This window comes from Ornithorhynchus anatinus, chromosome X1 (genome assembly GCF_004115215.2).
Source record: "Ornithorhynchus anatinus isolate Pmale09 chromosome X1, mOrnAna1.pri.v4, whole genome shotgun sequence".
In the NCBI taxonomy this organism is placed as follows: domain Eukaryota; kingdom Metazoa; phylum Chordata; class Mammalia; order Monotremata; family Ornithorhynchidae; genus Ornithorhynchus; species Ornithorhynchus anatinus.
In genome coordinates this window covers 70819846-70842512 of record NC_041749.1, presented here as the reverse complement: position 1 = coordinate 70842512, position 22667 = coordinate 70819846, and the positions used below count along the sequence as shown (strand labels likewise).

At 44.0% G+C, this 22667-nt stretch overlaps 1 protein-coding gene across 5 annotated transcripts in view; it reads right to left on the bottom strand.

Moving 5' to 3' along the window:
- Positions 1-22667, bottom strand: part of DNAH12 (dynein axonemal heavy chain 12) — a 132610-nt gene that overhangs the window by 15140 nt on the left and 94803 nt on the right. For all 5 annotated transcript variants that reach the window (XM_029050561.2, XM_029050564.2, XM_029050563.2 and 2 more), the window contains 9 exons: positions 21152-21344; positions 17763-17955; positions 10644-10816; positions 10021-10161; positions 9633-9791; positions 8750-8894; positions 3814-3964; positions 3085-3338; positions 2718-2858 (listed from right to left, as the gene is read on the bottom strand). In XM_029050561.2, coding sequence (XP_028906394.1) covers positions 2718-2858; positions 3085-3338; positions 3814-3964; positions 8750-8894; positions 9633-9791; positions 10021-10161; positions 10644-10816; positions 17763-17955; positions 21152-21344 — 1550 coding nt within the window. The remainder of the gene's footprint in view (positions 1-2717; positions 2859-3084; positions 3339-3813; positions 3965-8749; positions 8895-9632; positions 9792-10020; positions 10162-10643; positions 10817-17762; positions 17956-21151; positions 21345-22667) is intronic.

The following is a 22667-nucleotide window of genomic DNA, read 5'->3' as shown; positions in this document are numbered from 1 at the left end:
CAGTTATCTAAACTATAAAAACTGTTTCGAAAGGTATGAAATTATTTTCAATTAAAACCCCAAATTTAAACGTATGCTAATTACTTAAATGCAAAACAATCAATGGTGTCCATATATTTCATATCGTACCTGGAAAACTATATAGTAGTCCAGAAAAAAATGTCTATTCTTAATTTTATCACATGGACTAAACCAAATTCTCTGAAAAACTGCTTTAGTTGATATGCAGTGATGTCCAAATTTATGCCTTCTTTCTAGTCCTTTCACAAAAATGATTGAAATCAGAAACACATATTCATTTTTCTAGGTACCGTGGCCTCATGGTTAACGCACCAGAATAAGATACTGGATTTTTCATTATTCAACAGTAAAAATCATATTAATCAATGGAGTTTTCTCAGACTGAATTATGCAAATTATGTAATGCTTTCATAACTCAATTTCTTTCATTTAACCAATGGTCAAAAAACAAAATGACCAGAAATCCAGGCACCTTAAGCAGACCAGGGGTGGATCAAAAAAGAGGTGAGGCTAGAGAGAGGGATATAGAGAAGAGGGGAAAAGGGAAAAGAAAAAGGGAAGTGTGAGAAGAGGAAGGAGGAAAAGAGTAAGAAAAATGGAAAAGAGAAGGAATGAGGAGGAGAGGAGAAGAGAGTGAGGAGGGGTAAAGGGAGAGATAGGGAAGGGGGACAGAGGAAGTGAGGGGAAAAGGAGAAGATGTGGATGGGGTGAGGAATCTACCACTGCCGCCATCCACCCCTTTGCCCTGCCATCTGCTGGCCCCAGGGCCATATCAGTGGGAACCCCACCTTCACAGTCCAGATAACAGAAGCCCAGACAGCGGAGGTTCCACCGTAACTCGATCCGGTCGGAAGAAGCCCCATTGTAAATGGTGCATGGCAGCACCGGCCACCGCTGAAGATACTGCAGAGTTTCCGGTGTGATAAGGCCCAGCCATAGTGGCCCAATTTGATACCTCCAGGAATCAGCCTGAATTCCCAACCATTTTAGCTGAGGTGGAAGCGGCGGCAGCAGGAGTAATAACTCTGCCTCTTCCTCCACATCTTTGCTCCTCACTGCTGCTTCGGAACAGCAGCTGCCCATGGCTGTCAGGTCCCCTCTGCCTCCCTTGAAACAGGTTCTTTGCAAATAGATTTGGACTAGATTTTTTTCCTTAGTACCCAAAGTTGACAGTGCTTGGGGATGTCTGGGATACTGCTGGAGCCCTGGGTTTCAGCCCTACTTAAAAACAAATCCTCTGCTTTTCATTAAGTAATGCATAAAATAATCTGAGCTTTACTACTGATGCTACTGCTCTCCTGTGGGTGGAGACCATGATTTTTACTTTTATTATACTCTCCCAACTGCTTAGAAGTAATAATGATGATAACAATAACAATAATAATAATAACTGTGGTATTTGTTAAGCACTGAATCCCCAAGCACTAAAACAGAGTGGCCTAGTGGAAAAAGCAGAAAAAGCACAGACCTGGGAGACAGAGGACCTGGGTTCTAAACCTAGCTGCACCACTTGTCTGCTGTGTGACCTTGGGCGAGTCATTTAACTTCTCTGCACCTCAGTTATCTCATCTGTAAAATGGGGATTAAGGCTGTGAGCCCCATGTGGGACTTGGACTGCATCCAACCTAATTACCTTTAATCTGCCCCAGTGCTATGTATAATGCCTGGCACATAGTAAGTGCTTAACAGATACCTCTTAAAAAAAGGAAAACTGAGGCTGTGTGACTGTGGGCAAGTCACTTAACTTCTCTGTGCCTCAGTTACCTCATCTGTAAAATGGGGATTAAGACTATGAGCCCCACGTGGGATGACCTGATTCCCCTGTGTCTACCCCAGCGCTTAGAACATTGCTCTGCACATAGTAGGCGCTTAACAACTACCAACATTATTATTATTATTAAGTGATTTGCCTGAGGTCACACAGCAGGCAAGCAGCTCAACATGCATCTTCTCCAGACTGAAAGCTCCTTGTGGGCAGGGAACATGTCTACCAATACTGTTAAACTGTACACCACCAAGTGCGTATTATGGTGCTCTCCACATAGCAAGTGCTCAATAAATCCCATTGATTGATTATTGATGTTAAGAAGGAAGATGTTGTAGGGGGCTCAAAGGCAGGTGCACTAAAGAGAGACCACCAGAAGTGCGTGCTTCTGCCATCCTTGCCACCAGTGGTACTTCTCTACCCGCAAGCACGACCCATGCAACAATACTGCATCATGACCATGCACCAAGTTCAGGGAAGGCATCTCAATTTTTTCTTTCCTACCACCTAAAACTATCAGAGCATCCCTAAGCTAATCTAAGAGAGCACATTCTTTCCCTCATACCAGAGGTAGAATAAAAATCAGCATTATTCCGGTATGCTATTTTCCTTTTCATAAGGCATAATTGTATTCATCCTAGTGAATTAAATTCCAGCTGTAAGTACAGTGTCCTAGTCTTTGTTTCTTCAAGATGAGAAAAGAGGTAACTTTCACCAAAATTTAAGCCACAATTCTGAGATAAATAGTCACTACCATGTCAGCATCGATTAATAGATGTCCCACAATTCTCTTTCCAACACGTTTCATGTTGTTTTTTAAAAAGGTTTCCTAATTAAGGAGATTGTTTTCAGTTATCATGCTTTCTGCAAGGCATCTGATTGCATTAAACAATAACCATGCCAATATTTGTGCCGTAATTCTGAACATTACCTGTTCCTTTCCTTCACAGCCACTGAAAAAACTGGGATCAGAAACAGGATCACTGAGATATGACTGCAGGAGATTTAACCGAAGACCCGTGGGTGGCTCATTTGTCATCTTTACTCCATTCTGCAGAATGGTTACTGGGAACTAAATGAAAATAAGTGGAGAATTTGATGAAAAACAATGGCAGTTTTCCATTTCAAGGTAGATCATTGGTATAACCAATTTTTTCTAAGACTTTGCATGATTTTATCTAAGGTTTTCAGAAACTACACAAAACAAAGATAGAGTTGACTAATGAAAACCCGAACCAAACATACGATATAGCAGAGCGCTTCAGAAATAGATTATGATTTAGGAGAAATAATTGTGCCTTAGGGGATGGATAACTGGTGAGCCAAAGTCTGAAGTCCGGATGACAGGTTTCAGAGGTAAAATCTTCACAAATTTTTTCCAGCATTGGCATCCAGGAGACAGCCAGGTGACAATTTTGTAAGCAAATCCAGGATCCGTCTACCATTCCGTTTCTAATCATTTGTGTTGCAATCGGTCCTTGCCCTTGTCCCAGTGATATGGCTTGAAACATATTGCCCGTCATATTTTTATCACTGGCGAACTTCAGAAGGCCTAGGAAAAGAGCAGAAACATCAATCCGCTTTTTCTAAAATTTACTTAATGTATCAAATTACCAAAATTTGGGGGGTTTTGAAATCCAGTTATGTGCTATAAATACACTCAGATCTGCCACAATGCATGTTTTCATGCAGGGTTTCAATAGATCATGGTGGCAGAAATACATAACATTCTGCTGACAATTTACACCTGTCTGGATACAGCACACCACCATGTAGGAAAAAATGGTTGTGTGCATGTGGTACAATGTATGTTTTCCTCAATCAACCAGTGGTCTTTATTAAGAGCTTTACTGAGTGCAGAGCACTTAACATGGGGTTTTGCAAGAATTCAACTCCCACATTATATGAGTACTTGGTGTATCAAATAAACCCACTTGACCTCTGGTAAACTTTTAACAGATGCATAAACATCCATATTTTTGAAAACTCTAGAGGCTTTTAAAATACTTCATCTAATATGAACTTACTTGCCATAGGATCTGCTCCTGGAGACAACACAAAGATGAGGGGGATTGTGGCATTTGAATCTAAATAACTTTTTGCCAGATCAAACGGCGGTGGTTCTACAAACTTCTTTCCCAATTTATCAACTATATAATTGGAAACGGATGGGCCAATCTGTTAAAAGGAGAAAACACCATAAAAAAAATTAACTATTTTTTATTTCACACAGCATGCTTAGTAGTCCTGGTATTCCTGTGCATTGTTTAAGAAGTTAGTTAGTTACAGGGCTCGATACTAAAGAAAAAGAAAACTAAATCCCTCTCCATACCATGCCCAAGAATAGCCTCCAGCCTCCTTTCCCTATCCTTGCTGCCAAGGAATCAGAGCTCAAAAAAAAAGGGGGGGGGGGTACCATACCTAAGCTCATAGAAAATTCTGTAGAGTTTGAACCTTAGAGGATCATAAGAATACATTTCTGGGGCAGAGAGGTCATTTTTTTTTTTGGTATTTGTTACGTGCTTACTATGTGCCAGGCACTGTACTAAGCACTGGGGGAGACACATGGTAATCAGGTTCTGCCTCCAGTAGAGGCACAATGGAACTGTGTTGATGGTTACATTCCTTGATGTGTATACAAATATACCAACTAACTTGCCAAACTTTTCCATTCACATGCCTAAATTTCCCTTTTGTAACCCATTGTGGACCATTCATCAATTAATTTGTTCAAACCCCTCTGGAACTTACTGATATTTTATGCTCAAACAACTTCCTTTGGTAAGGAATTACATATACTAACACCTGTTGGGTGAAGCAGTGCTTCCTTTTGTTTGTTTAGAAAATACTAACCTCAAACATCACTGGAACTTCACTGAATTTGGTGAACAACAATTCATTCATTCATTCATTCAATAGTATTTTTTGAGTGCTTACTATGTGCAGAGCACTGTAATAAGCGCTTGGAATGTACAAATCGGCAACAGATAACAGATAGAGACAGTCCCTGCCCTTTGACGGGCTTACAGTCTAATCGGGGGAGACAGGCAGACAAGAACAATGGCAATAAATAGAGTCAAGGGGAAGAACATCTCATAAAAACAATGGCAAATAAATAGAATCAGGGTGATGTACATCTCATTAAACAAAATAAATAGGGTGATGAAGAAATATACAGATGAGCGGACGAGTACAGTGCTGAGGGGGTGGGACGGGAGAGGGGGAGGAGCAGAGGGAGATGGGGGGAAAAGAGGGTTTAGCTGCAGAGAGGTGAAGGGGGGGCGTAGAGGGAGCAGAGGGAAAAAGGGGGGAGCTCAGTCTGGGAAGGCCTCTTGGAGGAGGTGAGCTTTAAGTACGGATTTGAAGAGGGGAAGAGAATTAGATTGTCGGAGGTGAGGAGGGAGGGCGTTCCAGGATCGTGGGAGGACGTGGCCCAGGGGTCGACGGCGGGATAGGCGAGACCGAGGGACGGTGAGGAGGTGGGCGGCAGAGGAGTGGAGCGTGCGGTAGAAAGAGAGAAGGGAAGAGAGGTAGGAAGGGGCAAGGTGATGGAGAGCCTTGAAGCCTAGAGTGAGGAGTTTTTGTTTTGAGCGGAGGTTGATAGGCAACCACTGGAGGTTTTTAAGAAGGGGAATGAATTCCACATTCACATCCTCTATTATTTCATGTAGACTTTGACTGTCTTTCATCTCCAAATGTTTTTTCCAGATTGAAGTCCTAACTCTTTCAGCCCATTCATAAGGAAGCTTCATTCAATCCCTAATCATTTTGGTTATCCTCTGTATCTTCTTGAGAATGTCCCGCCTAAAATATAGTGACCAGACCTACACAAAGTATTCCAGGTATAGGTCCACTGCAGACTGATTTATTAATCCTGATCATCATCAATGGTACTTACTGAGCACTTACTGTATGCAGAGAACTGGATTATGCACTTGGAAGAGTACAACAGAGTTGGTAGACATATTCCCTGACCACAAGGTTATTACAGTCTAGAGGGGAAACAGGCATTAAAACAAATTATCGGTATACACATGAGAGCTGTGGGGCTGATGGTGGTGGGTGGGGACTATCAAGTGCTTAAAGGGTACAGGTCCAAGTGGACAGGTGATGCTGAAGGGAGAGCTAGTAGGGGAAATTAAGGCCTAGTCGGGGAAGACCTCTTGGATGGGATGTGATTTTAGTAGGGCTTTGAAGTGATGGCCTGTCAGAAATGAAAAGGGAGGAAGTTCCAGGTCAGAGGAGGGACATGAGCAAGGGGTTAGCGGTGAAACAGACAGAGATGCAGTGAGTAGGCTGGCATTCGAGGAACAACATGTGTGGGCTGGGCTGTAGCAGGAAATCAGCAAGGTAAGGAGGGGGCAGGGTTATTATGTGCTTTAAAGCTGACGGTAAGGAGTTCCTCTCTGATACAGAGATGGATGAGCAACCACTGGAGGTTCTTGAGGAATAGGGAAATATGGACTGAATTTTGTTTCAGAAAAGTGACCCAGGCAGCAGAATGAACTATGGATTGTAGGGGGAGAGACAGGAGGCGAGGAGGCTGATGCAGTAGTCAAGGCAAGATAAGTGCTTGGATCAGTGGAATAGAACTTTGGATGAAGATGAAAGAGTGGATTTTAGTGATGTCGTGAAGGTAGAACTGACAGGATTTGGCGACATATTGAATATTAATATGAATGAGTCGAAGATGATGCCAAGATTATAGGCTTGTAAGGCAGAGAGGATAGCACTGTTGTCTACAGAAATGAGAAAGAGCAGGGAGGACAGGGTTCGGGTGGAAAGATGAGGAGTTCTGTTTTGGACGTGTTTAGTTTGAGGCATCGGCAAGACATCCAAGTAGAGATGTTCTGCAGGCAGAAGGAATTGCAAGAATGCAGTGGGCAGGGATTGTGTCAACCAATTCTGTTGCACTGTACTCTCCCGATTGCTTAGCGGAGTGCTCTGAACATAGAGCTCAATAAATATCACTGATCGACTAACTTTCAGAGAAAGAGAGAAGTCAAAGCTGGAGAGGAAGATTTGGGAATCACCCGCATAGAGATGGTAGTTGAAGCTGCGGGAGCGAATGAGTTCTCCAAGGGAATAGGTGTAAATGGAGAATAGAAAGGGACCTTGAACTGAGCCTTGAGGGACTCTCACAGTTGGAGTTGGGAGTCAGAGGAGGAGCCTGTGAAAAAGACTGAGAAGGAGCGATCAGAGAGATAGGAGGAGAACCAAGAGAGGACAGTGGCAGTGAAGCCAAGGTTAGATAATGTTTCCAGGACGAGGCGTTGGTCCACAGTGTCAAAGGCAGCTGAGAGGCCAAGGAGGATTCAGATGGAGTAGAGGCCGTTGGATTTGGCAAGAAAAAGATCACTGGTGACCTTAAAGACCTTATAGCCCCTCTCCTTCCAAAATTAACCAAATTTCTGATTATCCTTGTCTAACCATGGGTGCCCCTCTCAGGGTCGCACCTGGAGAGTTTCTAGTACCAGGAAGAGTCAAGCTGTGGCGTATCCATTCCATTCCTAGCTTGGGCAGTGGCTAGCGAGTGGAAGGCAATCTGCAACAAATCAAAACTCCCCTTTGCTGGGCAGCAGCGGCATGGGAGAGAGTCAAGGGTGGAGACTCACATTTACTGTGAAGAAGGCAGCAATGGTAAACCATTTTTGTATTTTTACCAAGAAAACTCTATGAATACATTACCAGAACCATTGCATAGGGAGATGGGGTGTTCTGGGAGAGATGTGTCCTTGGTGCTGCTAGGGTCGGAGACGACAAGACAGCATAAGACAACTGTGGGTGGGAGTGTCTGAGTATTTCTGGCTGTCTCCATGGATAAGCATGGTAATTAAAGCATTCGGTGTATCTTTAAGACCTCACAACTCTCTTCTGGGCTTCAAATTCCTTCTCTATACACATTCTTAATCCCTCCTATAGCAGAGAATTTCTTCGGAGGGGCGGGGGTAAGGTAGACCCAACGGCTAGTTGGCATAACTAATTTCTAGAACTTCTTTTGAAGAATGCCTATATTCCATAGCTATTCAAGCTTGTAGTGGTTGATCCTCTATCCTAATGCAGAGAAACTCACACATCTTGTGTCATCCCACTGATGATTCATTCATTCATTCTTTCTCTTTCTCCATGTCCAGGCGTTATTCAATCTTATTTATTAAGTGCTTTCTGTGTACAGAACACTGTACTAAGCGCTTGGGAAAGTACAATACAACGATAAACAATGACAATCCCTGCCCACAATGAGCTCACATTCCCCAACACTTAGAACAAAACCTTACTTAAAAATCACCTCCTCCAAGAGGCATTCCCAGACTGAGCTCCTCTTCCCCCTCTACTCCCTCTGCCATCCCCCCTTTACCTCTCCGCAGCTAAAGCCTCATTTTCCCCTTTTCCCTCTGCTCCTCCACCTCTCCCTTCCCATCCCCACAGCACTGTACTCGTCCGCTCAACTGTATATATTTTCGTTACCCTATTTATTTTGTTAATGAATTGTACATCGCCTTGATTCTATTTAGTTGCCATTGTTTTTACGAGATGTTCTTCCCCTTGACGCTGTTTAGTGCCATTGTTCTTGTCTGTCCGTCTCCCCCGATTAGACTGTAAGCCCGTCAAACGGCAGGGACTGTCTCTATCTGTTGCCGACTTGTTCATCCCAAGCGCTTAGTACAGTGCTCTGCACATAGTAAGCGCTCAATAAATACTATTGAATGAATGAATGAACAGTGCCTGGCACATAGTAAGCACTTAAAAATACCATCATCATCATCATTACTATTAGAGGACTGTGTCCCAAGCTTCATTCCCTGTTGCTATTGGTGCTTGCAATACCACAATCAAAAACAAGCTTCTTAGGGGAACCAGCAACCAATCTTCAGGTGGCAAGATGGTGACCAAAACTCACGACTGTCTCATACAATGTGGAATTCTTGATCAATTTATATTAAATCGTTTTTTTTTTTTTACCTTGTCAGGTCTCAGACACCGAAGAATTATTATCTTCTGCAGTTCATTTAGTTTTCTGTCCATTGGTTTTGGGAAACGGAGGGTCTGTGGTTCTGTACTGTCATATATTTTTCGCCATTCGGTCAGATTTTCACAGAAATGCTTTCTAAATAAAACACATTGGCAATCATTGCTTTGGTTTTGATGAAAGTCGAAGTAAGGAAAGAAGAGCAGGTAAGGGGAAGAAGAGCTGATTTATATAGGATCATTCTCAAAAATTATGAGCTACTTGACCAGGGTGAAAGTTTTCTAAAATGGCCCAAACTCAGTTGCAGTAAAACCAAAAGTCCCAGAATGCCAGGCCCGGGAGAGGCTGTGGCGCCCGGCCTTGCCCCAACCCTGGCTGTGGGAGCAATCTAAGCCCTTCCCCTGGGCAGTGGGAGAGGCCCATTGTCCACCTCCCCTCCACTCCACGTAATACTCCTCAAAGGAGGGTTCTGAACCAGCCCACTGGGGCTGGCACTAGTCTGAGCATCCCCGGAAGAGTCACAAGGGATGGAGCAGGATGCTCACCCTTCAAGAGCTCCAGTTCCCATCTTTATCTAACACCCTGCCTCTCAGCACCGCTGTCCCGATACCAACTTCATCCAATCTGAGCCTTTCGACAATCTTCATTTCCCCTTCAGGAAGCAACTGGGTTCATGTGTCCCAGTGGGGTTTCTTGGGAGGTCTGGGCTGCCTATCTCTGGGCCTGTTCCCTTGACAGCGGGCTGACATCAAGCCTGACCCTCCCCCCACCCCTCCCCACCCCCGCCAGCAATGTCCTCTTGCTGTTGTTGGTAGCTGCGCTCGTGTTAGAAAATAGTAGTGCTCAAGTGTAGGTCATGATAAACTTGAGCTATACCTGAATCCTTTAAAAGCAGGAAAATCACTTGCACGGCATAGCTCCTCCCAGCTTTTATCTTGTAGCCAAGATGGAGCAGGGTTTTTCTCGGGGCTTTTAAGACCTACTCCTCCAGTTAAAAGGAACACGAATTCTTGATGTTCAACCTCTTTCCTGGCCCTATGTTAAAAAAAGGCAAGAGAAATAGCTATCAAAACAATTCATTTTAAAAGTTATACTGAACTTGATGTTCACTTTGAAAAACAGAAAGAGTGAAACACATAGCAAAATTGGGCTACCTGCAATTTGAAAACCCAGCACCTTTCAGACAGGAGCCAATTTTTTGGACTACAGCGACCTCACTGTAGGTTGTCTCGTAAATTAAATTGAGAAAAAACATGTATCTTACATGAGAAGATTGCAGCAGAGCAGAAAAGAAAACAGCAGCTTATCCTTCTCAAACAGTGATCGGCACACATTGCAAAATAAACTGTATGTGAAGTAGTCATTTAAATAACGTAGACGTTTTTCCAAAATCTTGGATTTGTTACTAAAATAAAAACATATTTAGAGTTATGACTTTGCTTAAGTTTATTTGTAAAATCCTGAGGGAATAGAAGAAATAGGTAACTAATTTTCATTAAATATGCTGCAGGTGGCATCAATGACCTAATGATAATAATAATGATGATATTTGTTAAGCACTTACTATGTGCCAGGCACTGGACTAAGCGCTGGGGTGGATACAAGCAAAATGAATTGGACACAGTCCCTGTCCCATATGGGGCTCACAATCTCAATCCCCAGGTAACTGAGGCACAGAAAAGTGAAGTGACTTGTCCAAGGTCACAGAGCAGACAAGTGGTGGAGTCAAGATTAGAACCCATGACCTTCTGACTCCCAGGCCCATGCTCTATCCATTACACCATGCTGCTTCTCTAAGTACAGTGACCAATTCCAAAGGAATTTGATGGCAAATATAAGAATAAATGGAAATGTAGACTACTTTTCAATTTGAAAATAACTGCTTACCTGTCCTGAATAGAGTTGATGTAAAGGTTAACAAACCAGCTAAGAGAATACTGGTACATTGGATCGATGTTAGCAAGATCTGCTATGCTAAAAAACAAAACTGAAGAATGCTTTGCAATTGATCGGTACCCTTCTCGTGACTCGGCTATTTTAATTTCCGTTTTTTCTGCAACCTAAAAGGAAAAAAAAGAGGGAAACAAAAAGAGAGGAAGAAAGATAGAGAACTGTTTGTTTACTCTTGAAAACCCACACTTCCATGTAAAGAAAGAGAGCAAAAATTTCACTTACAGATCTAACGAACCACGACAGATAAACCTTTTTTGGGTTATTTTTTTTTTACAGGTCACTCTGAATCTTATTAGAGGCACCGGTTCCTCCATGGTGACAGTTAACTTCATTCATTTTAGGACAAACAGAGCCTCTGTTGCACATACGTGCTCTCTGTATATATGTGTGTGAGTGTGTGTGTGTATATACATGTACATATCTATAATTCTATTTATTTATATTGATGCCTGTTTACTTGTTTTGATGTCTGTTTTCCCCCTTCTAGACTGTAAACCCAGTGTGGGCAGGGATTGTCTCTCATTATTGCTGAATTGTACTTTCCAAGCACTTAGTACAGTGCTCTGCACACAATGAGCACTCAATAAATATGACTGAATGATGAATATTATTTATATATGTATATATAGGTACACGTATGCAGCTATGTGGTATAGCTGTTCTTTGTTTTCGAAAGTGACACCTTTAATGGTGGGGTTCAATCTATGCAGGGGACTGTGGCTAAATAGACACACACATCCCTAAGGATAGATTGAGAAGCAGCGTGGCCTAGTGGAAAGAGCACAGGCCTGGGAGTCAGAGGACCTGGGTTCTAATCCCAGCTCCGCCACTTGTCTGTTGAGTGACCTGGGACAAGAAATTTCACTTCTCTGTGCCACAACTTGCTCAACTGTAAAATGCGAATTACGACTGTGAGCCCCATGTGGGACAGGGACTGTGTCCGATCTGATTAGTTTGAGTGCTTGGCACATAGTGAGTGCTTAACAAATACTAGTATTATTATTATTAACAATCTATCAGTGAGAATCTATAATAATAATAATAATAAGGAATAATTATTGAATTATTATCTCATTGCATTTGAAGGCTTGTCTCACATCGGGGCCAAATCTGTATCCTCTCTGCCTTTAAACACATCCAAGCTCCTCTCACACTTAAAAGCCTTCTGTAGAACTCCCAGCCCGCTACATCTATTATTCCACCTCCCATCTCCCATTCATATTCAACTCCTAAATCCCACTGTATACACTCACTACCTTAATTTCCTCTCCACTAACCCTCTTTTCAAAGCCTCTGCAGTCTGGCTTTCAACCACATCACTTCGCTGAAATTGTGTTCTCTAAAGTTACCAGTAACTCCTTAGGGCTCAGTCCAAAGGGCTATAATCTAACCTGATGCTCCTCAACCGATCAATTGCTCCTGACACCACTGACCACTCCCCTCCTCCTCAAAATACAATCGGGCCTCAGTTCTGTTGATAAATTACTAACCTAGTTCATTCATTCATTCATTCAATAGCATTTATTCATTCATTCAATAGTATTTATTGAGCGCTTACTATGTGCAGAGCACCGTACTAAGCGCTTGGAATGTACAATTCGGCAACAGAGACAATCCCTGCCCAATGACGGGCTCACAGTCTAATCGCGGGAGACAGTCGGCAGAGCAAAACAGAACAAAACAAAAACAAGACAACATTATCATGATAAATAGAATCAAGGGGATGTACACCTCATTAACAAAGTAAATAGGGTAATAAATAATATATACAAATGAGCACAGTGCTGAGGGGAAGGGGGAGGGGGAGGAGCAGAAGGTGGGGGGGGGAGCAGAGGAAAAGGGGGCTCAGCTGAGGGGAGGTGAAGGGGGAAGGGGGAGGAGCAGAGGGTGGAGGGGGCGCAGAGGGAAAAGGGGGGAGCTCAGTCTGGAATGGCCTCTTGGAGGAGCTGAGCTCTCAATAGGGCTTTGAAGAGGGGAAGAGAGTTAATTTGGCAGACGTGAGGAGGGAGGGCATTCCAGGACAGCGGTAGGATGCCATTTTACAGGTGAGAAAACTGAGGCATAGAGAAGTGAAGTGACTTGCCCAAGGTCACATAGAAGGCAAGTAGCAGAGCCAGGATTAGAACCCAGGTCCTCTGACTCCCAGGTCCAGGCTCTTTCCACTAAGCCATGCTGCTCGATGATCAGGTCACCACTCTCAACTCCACCCTCTCCACTCATTTCAACTCTCTCGTCCCCCTTTCCCTCCGCCGCTCTAGCTCCACTAACCTACAGCCCTGGGTCACCGCCTCTGTCTGCCTCCTACGCTCCTATGCTCGAGTTGCGGAGCGCTGCTGGCGAAGGTCCAAGCACCAAGCCAACCTTATCATTTCAAATTTATCCTTTCCTGCCTTAACTCTGCCCTCTCCTCCGCCAGGCAAAACTTCTTCTCTTCCCTCATTGACACCCATGCCCGTCACCCCCGCCAATTGTTCCGGACCTCTAATTCTCTCCTTAGGCCCCCTGTTCCTCTCCCTCCCCGATCCCTCACCCCCAATGATTTGGCCATCTACTTCATCACGAAAATTAACACAATCAGGTCTGAGCTCCCCAAAGTCACCCCTCCCCCTCCTGCCTTCCCCCCCCCCCCGCCAACCCTCTCCCCTACTTTCCCATCCTTCCCTGCAGTATCCTCAGAGGAGATCTCCTCCCTCCTCTTAAGTGCCACCCCCTCCACCTGTGCCTCGGACCCCATTCCCGCTCACCTTACAAAAGTGAGCTCGCCCCAGCCCTTCTCCCCTCCTTAACTTCTATCTTTAACCGCTCACTCTCCAATGGCTTCTTCCCCTCTGCCTTCAAACATGTCCATGTTTCCCCCATCCTAAAAAAGCCCTCTCTCGACCCCACTTCCCCTTCCAGTTATCGCCCTATCTCCCTACTACCCTTCCTTTCCAAGCTCCTAGAACGAGTCATCTACACTCGTTGCCTACAATTCCTTAACTCCCATTCTCTCCTGGACCCCCTCCAATCTGGCTTCTGTCCCCTCCACTCTACTGAGACTGCTCTCTCTAAGGTCACCCACGACCTCCTTCTTGCCAAATCCAATGGCTCATACTCTATCCTAATCCTCCTTGACCTCTCAGCTGCCTTTGACACTGTCGACCATCCCCTTCTCCTCCACACCTTATCTCACCTTGGCTTCACGGACTCCGTCCTCTCCTGGTTCTCCTCTTATCTCTCTGGCTGTTCATTCTCGGTCTCCTTTGCGGGCTCCTCCTCCCCCTCCCATCCTCTAACTGTTGGGGTTCCTCAAGGGTCAGTTCTTGGCCCTCTTCTGTTCTCCATATACACTCACTCCCTCGGTGAACTCATTCGCTCTCACGGCTTCAACTATCATCTCTATGCAGATGACACACAGATCTACATCTCTGCCCCTGTCCTCTCCACCTCCCTTCAGGCTCGTATCTCCTCCTGCCTCCAAGACGTCTCTACCTGGATGTCTGCCCGCCACCTAAAACTCAACATGGCCAAAACTGAGCTCCTCATCTTCCCACCCAAGCCCTGTCCTCTTCCTGACTTCCCTATCACTGTGGATGGTACAACCATCCTTCCCGTCTCTCAGGCCCGCAACCTCAGTGTCATCTTTGACTCAGCTCTCTCATTCACCCCACACATCCAATCCGTCACCAAAACCTGCCGGTCTCACCTTTATAATATCGCCAAGATCCGCCCTTTCCTCTCCACCCAAACGGCTATCTTACTGGTACAGGCTCTCATAACATCCTGGCTGGATTACTGTGTCAGCCTTCTCTCTGATCTCCCTTCCTCCTCTCTCTCCCCACTCCAGTCTATTCTTCACTCCGCTGCCCGGCTCATCTTCCTGCAGAAACGCTCTGGGCATATCACTCCCCTTCTTAAAAACCTCCAGTGGCTGCCTATCAACCTCCGCACGAAACAAAAACTTCTCACTCTAGGCTTCAAGGCTCTCCATCACCTTGCCCCCTCCTATCTCTCCACCCTTCTTTCTACTGCCCACCCTGCACGCTCCGCTCCTCTGCCACCCACCTCCTCACCATCCCCCGTTCTTGCCTATCCCGCCGTCGACCCCTGGGCAATGTCTTCCCGTGGTCCTGGAATGCCCTCCCTCCTCACCTCCGCCAAACTAATTCTCTTCCCCTCTTCAAAACCCTACTTAAGCTCCCCTCCTCCAAGAGGCCTTCCCAGACTGAGCTCCCCTTTTCCCTCTGCTCCCTCTGCTCCCCCTCTACCCCCCTACCTCTCCTCAGCTAAGCCCTCTCCTCCCCCCTTTCCCTCCCCTCCCCCCCTTCCCCTCCCCTCAGCACTGTACTCATCTGCTCAACTGTATATATTTTCATTACCCTATTTATTCTGCTAATGAGATGTACATCACCTTGATTCTATTTATTTGCTATTGTTTTAATGAGATGTTCATCCCCTTGATTCTATTTATTGCTATTGCTTTTGTCTGTCTGTCTCCCCCAATTAGACTGTAAGCCCGTCAAAGGGCAGGGACTGTCTCTATCTGTTACCGATTTGTACATCCCAAGCACTTAGTACAGTGCTCTGCACATAGTAAGCGCTCAATAAATATTATTGAATGAATGAATGCTCTCCCCTCCTCACCTCCATCCCTTAGCTCACACTGTTTTCCCTTGGCTTCCTCCCTCGCCAAATCTGACAGGCTACAGCTTTCCCTACATCCAAAGTCCTCCTAAAATCCCACCTTTTCTAAGTCTTTCAAAATTAATTTTTCTGCCCCCCAAACCACAGGAACCCATCAGCCAGCTCCAGCCCGTAACGTATTATAACCACCCTCAGCCCTCTGGTGTATTCCATTATTTATTTTGACTACTCTAGTTGTAAATGTTTTTATATCTGTCTCCCCACTTCGCATGTAAGTTAGTCAGTCAGTCGATCATATTTATTGAGCGCTTACTGTGTGCACAGCACTGTACTAAGTGCTTGGTGAGTACAATATAACAAACACATTCCCTGCCCACAACAAGCTTACAGTCTAGAGGGAAGATCCTTGTTGGGAGGGAATGTGTCTCTTCCTTATTTTGTGTTTCCCAAATGCCCAGTAAAAAGTGTACTACACCAAGTGGGTGCTCAATAAACACTACTGCTTTCTTACATCCTTATCTTCACAAAGCCTGTTCTGTTTGCTCTGGTGGTCTCCCAACAGCTCACTATTTTGTCTCATCGTTTGATATTCCATTTTGCCATGTTTCTAAAATTATTTTTCTACCTTCTGGGGTTGGGGTGAGCCCCTTTTTCAGTTCTTCATACAGCTGCTGCTTGAATGTCCTCCCAGAGCCCATTTAGCAGAGCTGTCTTACTGAGAGGAAGGGCTTCAACGCTGGTGAGCTGACTGCATCCCAGCACTTCACTGTTGGTGATCTTTGCCTGCCATTTGATGTTGAGTACAGTTCATAGGTGACATTGATGAAACTGCTCCAGGAGCTGGATGTGTCTCCCGTAAGGAGCTCCTATAAGTCTCCTGAATACCTCCGTCTACCAAATTGTGCATCCCCAACACCTGCTGACTCCGAATTGTACTTTCCAAGTGCTTAGTTCGGTGCAGTGCACACAGTAAACGCTCAATAAATATGACTGAATGAATAAATCTTCCGACTGTCGCTATTCGTTAGGGCGGGAAGAGGTTTAGGGTTTTTAAATTATGCTGGCACGTTTAATGGATGCTAAGGGTTTTTTTCAATGATCTGAAAATTGGAAGAGGGGAACGGTGAGGGGCGGAGGTCCGCAGGTCACCTCATTCCATTCTGAACCAGGTTCAGACTGGGATTTTCAGCCAGGCCTAAAAGCCAGCAGGTGGAGCCAAAGCCAAACAGGATTCTCCCCAGTGCTCCCTCCACTGGAAAATGGGGATTCAATCCCTGTTCTCCCTGTTCTCTTCGACTGTGAGCCCCATGTGGGACAGGGACTGTGTCCGACCTGATTAACTTGTATCCGTCCCAGCGCTTACAGCAGTGCTTGACACATAATAAGTGCTTAATACTATTATTATTACCTTACCCTTGCAGCACAGTCTTTACCAACAAAATGACTCCAGCCTGAGATATCAATATAATTCAGACCAAAGGCATGTGTGGGAGTGTCAGCTTTCCTAAATATTTGCTTATTTAGACACAACCTCAATGTCTTCATAAACTTAACTTTCCATGACCAGTCTGCTTCTTTACTTAATATAATAATGAATGTATTTGTTCAGCGCTTACTATGTGCCAAGCACTGTTTTAAACGCTGGGGTAGATACAAGGTAATCAGGTTGTCCCACGTGGGGCTCATGGTCTTAATCCCCATTTTACAGATGAGGCATCTGAGGCACAGAGAAGTTAAGTGACTTGCCCAAGGTCATACAGCAGTCAAGCAGCAGAGCCAGGATTAGAATCCACAACCTCTGACTCCCAAGCCCATGCTCTTTCTACTTACTATCACTAAGCAGAAAAACAGTACCAAAGTACTGCTGAAAATATTGATGATCAAGGAACTTGGGAAGTAGAAAACTTAAACCAGACTCCTCCTTCACAAGTGTTTCAGAACAGTGAGAAGCAGCGTGGCGCAGTGGAAAGAGCACGGGCTTTGGAGTCAGGGCTCATGAGTTCGAATCCCAGCTCTGCCACTTGTCAGCTGTGTGACTGTGGGCAAGTCACTTAACTTCTCTGTGCCTCAGTTCCCTCATCTGTAAAATGGGGATTAAGACTGTGAGCCCCACGTGGGACAACCTGATTCCCCTGTGTTTACCCCAGCGCTTAGAACAGTGCTCTGCACATAGTAAGCGCTTAAAAAATACCAACATTATTATTAACATTATTAACAGTGATGAAAATGAAAGGTTTCAGACAAATGGAGAACCGATAGATTTTCCTTTTGTTGCTTTAAAACAAAACCCCAAGTACCAGCTTGGAATTCTTTTCTTTTTTCAGTTCCTAAATAACTAGTACACAGCATTTTCCTCAAAAATCATCGAGGAACCTGTATTGCTTTTTCACAGCATTTTCATACTCTCAGTGTTGTTTCAAAGTTTTTTACCTGTTGTTTCTTTGTGATCTCATTAGACATTAATTTTGCAGCATCCAAAATTTTAATTGCACTTTCATCTTCCAAAATGTTCCCTTCTGATGACTGTAATGTTTCTAGGATTTTATTCTCTATCTCATTTAGTTGTTTTTTATTGGCTGCAAACTGGAGAATAAGTGCATTTCTCTTCTCTTCTAATTCAGGTCTAAAAATAAAATTAAAAAAGAATATACACACACACAAATCTATCGTATAGCTATAAAACATATCTCTTGCCAGACTTTTACATTAGTTAACAGAGATCCTTGTGATCCTTATGCTTATGAGTCTCAGATGTGTATTCACTTAGAAAAGAAATTCCTAATAAGTTGTTAATCACTGAATTAGACCATTTTAAAAGTCAAATCTACATTTTCATTATTTGTTGATCTGAGGAAACAAACAGGCAGCACCATTCATTTGAATAAAATTTCTTCAGTTGTTCAGGTTGTGTAGAATTCAAACTACTTAAATTGGAACAAATGCCTTTGCACTTCAAGCGTATAATTCAAGTTTAATTATATCTGTTATCCCTTGATTTAAACAACACTTTGGGGACATTATTTCCCCTACTCCCTCTCCCTCTGCATAGCCTATGTACTTGGATCTGTACTTTTTAAGCATTTGCTATTCACCCCACCCTCAGCCCCACAGCACTTAAGTTGCACATGTCCATAATTTATTTTAACATCTGTCTCCCCCTCTAGACGTTGGTAAGCTCGCTGTGTCTGCCAACTCTTTTGTATTGTACTCTCCCAAGTGCTTAGTACAGTGCTCTGCAGATAGTCAGTGCTTAATTAGTCTGTCTTCTAGACTGTGAACCCGTTGTGGGCAGGGATTGTCTCTGTTGCTTAACTGGACTTTCCAAGCACTTAGTATAGTGCTCTGCACACAGTAAGTGCTCAATAAATATGATTGAATGAATGAATAAATACGATTGATTATTTCACATAACCAGTAGAATGTGGAACACAAATTATTATAGCAGGCTACTTGTCAGAGTTAATGTTCAAGTTGTTTGGCAAGCTAAAATACAATTAGTACTATATTTTAGCAATTGTTTTCCAAGAGTGCATAACTTGAAGGTAGAACCATATTTTGGTCCCAAATAAATAAGGGGATATGCTTATCCTACTTAAATGAAATGAGGTCATCTCAATTTACCATATACTGTGTGGCATATTCTTAAGTAAGGGAAGTGTAGTCCTGATTCCTGAGGGGGACAAAGTTGTTTTTTTTTAAATAGTGATTTACACCTGCAAGAAAGTGTATTTTATACTTTGAAATTTTACTTTCTTAACTTACAATTTTACTTTTCCCCCTTTCAATAGAAAAAGTAGAAGACAACTGTGAACAGTATTTACCAAACTCCCTCTGTGAGAGAAGTATAAAGCTACAGGCAAGATAATCTTACAACTATGTTTCTTTAAAGAGATATCTTATTAAGAACAAATTGTAACTATTTCCCTGAAATGCAGACTTTGATGACCTATTTCCCATTTGGAAATTTAAGAGAGGGCTTTTTTTTTCCCCAAATACAGTCATCTCTACCATAATGCATGTTGTCACTACACATTTTGCATATAATGCTGTTGAACAATTAGGGAATGTTCTTTCAAGAGAGCCCCTCTGTCTGGACAGAACATGATGCATACTAGAAGAAATGGTTCTTCACATGTGTCTAGTGTGGATGGCGCCTAAGTACCACAATGTGGTTTCTCTCTAACAAGAGCTTCTTCAAAAATGCAACTCTCGTGTTATAAGAGACCTGACTGTTCAGTAAATCAGGTCGCTAATTTGATACTTCATCTAGGAACGACAAGAGTTTCAGATATCCTGTGTAACTTATCAAAATTTAAAAGTATGAGACATTACAGTATCTTTAATGTACTGGCATTCCCCATAATACAACCAGGTTATGTTCCTTGAAAACATGCTTGGATTTCTTTTCTTGAAGGTATTTGTTAAGGGCTTACTATTCATTCATTCAATAGTATTTATTGATCACTTACTATGTGCAGAGCACTGGACTAAGCACTTGGAATGAATGTACAATTCGGCAACAGATAGAGACAATCCCTGCCCATTGAAGGGCTTACAGTCTAATCTGGGGAGACAGATGGACAAAAAACAAGACAACTTAATCACGATAAATAGAATGTGCCAGGCACTCTTCTAAGCATTGGGGTAGATGCACATTAATCAGGTTGGAGACAGCCCATGTCCCACATGGGGCTCACAGCCTTAATCCCCATTTTACGGACAAAGTAACTGAAGGACAGAGAAGTTAAGTGACTTGCTCAAGGTCACCCAGCAGACAGGTGGAGGAAGCAGAATTAGAATCCAGGTTCTTCTGATTCCCAGATCCATACTCTTTCCACTAGGCCATGTTGCTTCTCTGGATTGCGGGATACGTCTTCTCACACAACTACCTTTTATAAATCAGGATCCATTACCAATCTTAATGTAATAGGTGAGTACTGTGGGTAAATACAGTAAATCCCCCCCACCTTGCCCTCTTCTGTTCCTGGTAGCTTTTCTGCCCACTCCTCCATCCATACCCAAAATTCCCCGGTCTCCCTTGACTCCACAGTTACTCCACACACAGCTTTAGCATTTTATTAGAATATGCCTGGGTGCCACTGATGACCACCAGAAGCAGCGTGGTTTAGTGGAAAGAGCTCCGGCTTGGGAGTCAGAGGTCAAGGGTTCTAATCCCGGCTCTGCCACTTGTCAGCTGAATGACCTTGGGCAAGTCACTTAACTTCTCTGTGCCTCAGTTACCTCATCTGTAAAATAGGGATTAAGACTGTGAGCCCCATGTGGGACAACCTGATTACCCTGTATCTCCCCCAGCGCTTAGAAGAGTGCTTGGCATAGAGTAAGTGCTTAACAAATACCATCATCATCATCCTCCCACCCTCCCCCGGCCTGACCACCCCTTCGCCAGGTCAATACCATTTTGATAACCAGCCCAATTTCAGTTTGAACCTTAGCAGCACTGTCACCACAATCACCACCACTACCTGGGGCTTCCCTGATAGCCCCTTTCCAGCCACGCCCACAGATGGGATGAGGGTGGGGTGAAATGGGTGCCACTGCCTGCCTCCCTCTTCCCAGCCTTTTGTTGCAATTTAAGTCAATATCTCATCTCTTCTCGGTAGGATCGTGGAGCAAAGGTCTCTGCAAAATATCCCTTTTTGTATATTTCAGGAGATGATGATATTACGAGGTAACCAGAATACCACAAAGCCAACTATTGCATAAAGCTTACAAATGATAATTACACAACTGTGTTTCCTTAATCTACAGACATTCCTTTCTATAGATTTATTTCTGCCAGCCCTGAAGAAAATTCATACCTCTCCTTGGCAACAACTATACCCAATAGCTGGTCTTCAAGTCCTTCTGGAGTTATCATGAAATTGAGTAAAGAAACTTTTGTAGCCAGCTCGGGCATGTAGTGTGGGTTCCTCAGCTTTGTGGTGATGTAGAATTTGAAGTCAAAGGAATATTCAATAATGATTTCCCCAAGCCGGATGCAATCCATACCACCTATGTTTCACAAAGTAAAAATGTAGATGAGAAAATTATGCATAGTTCCTTCGCTACAGGACCTGATATGGATAAACAGCACAGGACATTTGTTTATACAGTGAATTAGAGCCCCACACAGGCTGAAAATCTGGGGCCAGGAAGGCAGGAACACAGGAAAGACAACCGTAGCAACTCTAGATTGTAAAGTCACTGTGAGCAGGAAACATGTCTACCAACTCGGTTATACCATACTCTTCCAATAAATACGATTGATTGATTGTTCCCCCCATGCGAGGTGAGGAGAAAGGCAGCCAGCCCAGAGTAGCATTAGCATCAGGCCCAGTCTGCCACCACCTCGGCAACAAAACAGGGTTTTGGAAGGAGGAGGAGGAAGTGAGAAATCAATCGATCCTATTTACTGAGCGCTTACTGTGTGTGCGGAGCACTGTACTAAGTGCTTGGTAGAGTCTAATCCTACAGAGTTGGTAGGCATGTTCCTGTCCACAAGTAGCTTCCAGGAAGGAAGGAGCTAGTGGTGCTGCCCAGCCTCCATGAGGTCTCCCAACCCTTCACACTCACAGAGTGTCACAAGCCCCACGTCTCATCTCGTCAACCCAAACTGAATGATAATAATAATAATGATGATGGTATTTGTGAAGTGCTTACTATATGCAAGGCACTGTACTAAGCGCCGGGGTAGATACAAGCAAATCAGGTTGGACACAAACCCTGTCCCACATGGGGCTCACAGTCTTAATCTCTATTTTACCGATGGGGTAACTGAAGCCCAGAGAAGTAAAATGACTTGACCGAGGTCACAGAGCAGACACGTGGCAGAGTCGGGATTAGAACCCATGACCTCTTGACTACCAGGCTCGTGCTCTATCCACTACGTCATGCTGCTTCTCAACTGAAGCTGGGCAACAGGGAGGAACACAATCAAAGAAGCTCCTGGCAAGCTTGGCATGGTCCCTGCTGGCCACAGAGAGGCAATTCCCTGCCCCACAGTTACAGACAAGACCCAGTCCTTCCCTCCCCTAAAACAAGTTTAGCGGGACTTAAATTACAAATGGAGATGTGGGAACCTGGGAATTGCCCAAGGAGAAGGGGAAGAAGAAGGCGTGAAGAATACGACCTTCCTACTCCTCGACTTCAGCTTTCCCTTTAGATAAGTGGGCAGGAGGAGAGGAAAAGGAAGGAGAATGAGGCCGACAGCAAAAACAACGGGAGTACTGGGGGAGAGGAAGAGAGAGAGTGAGAGATAGCATGCTGTGTCTGAGTCCTGTTTCTGTATCCCCAGGTCTTGTATGACTTGTCTCTGTCTGTCACCAAATGTGCGAT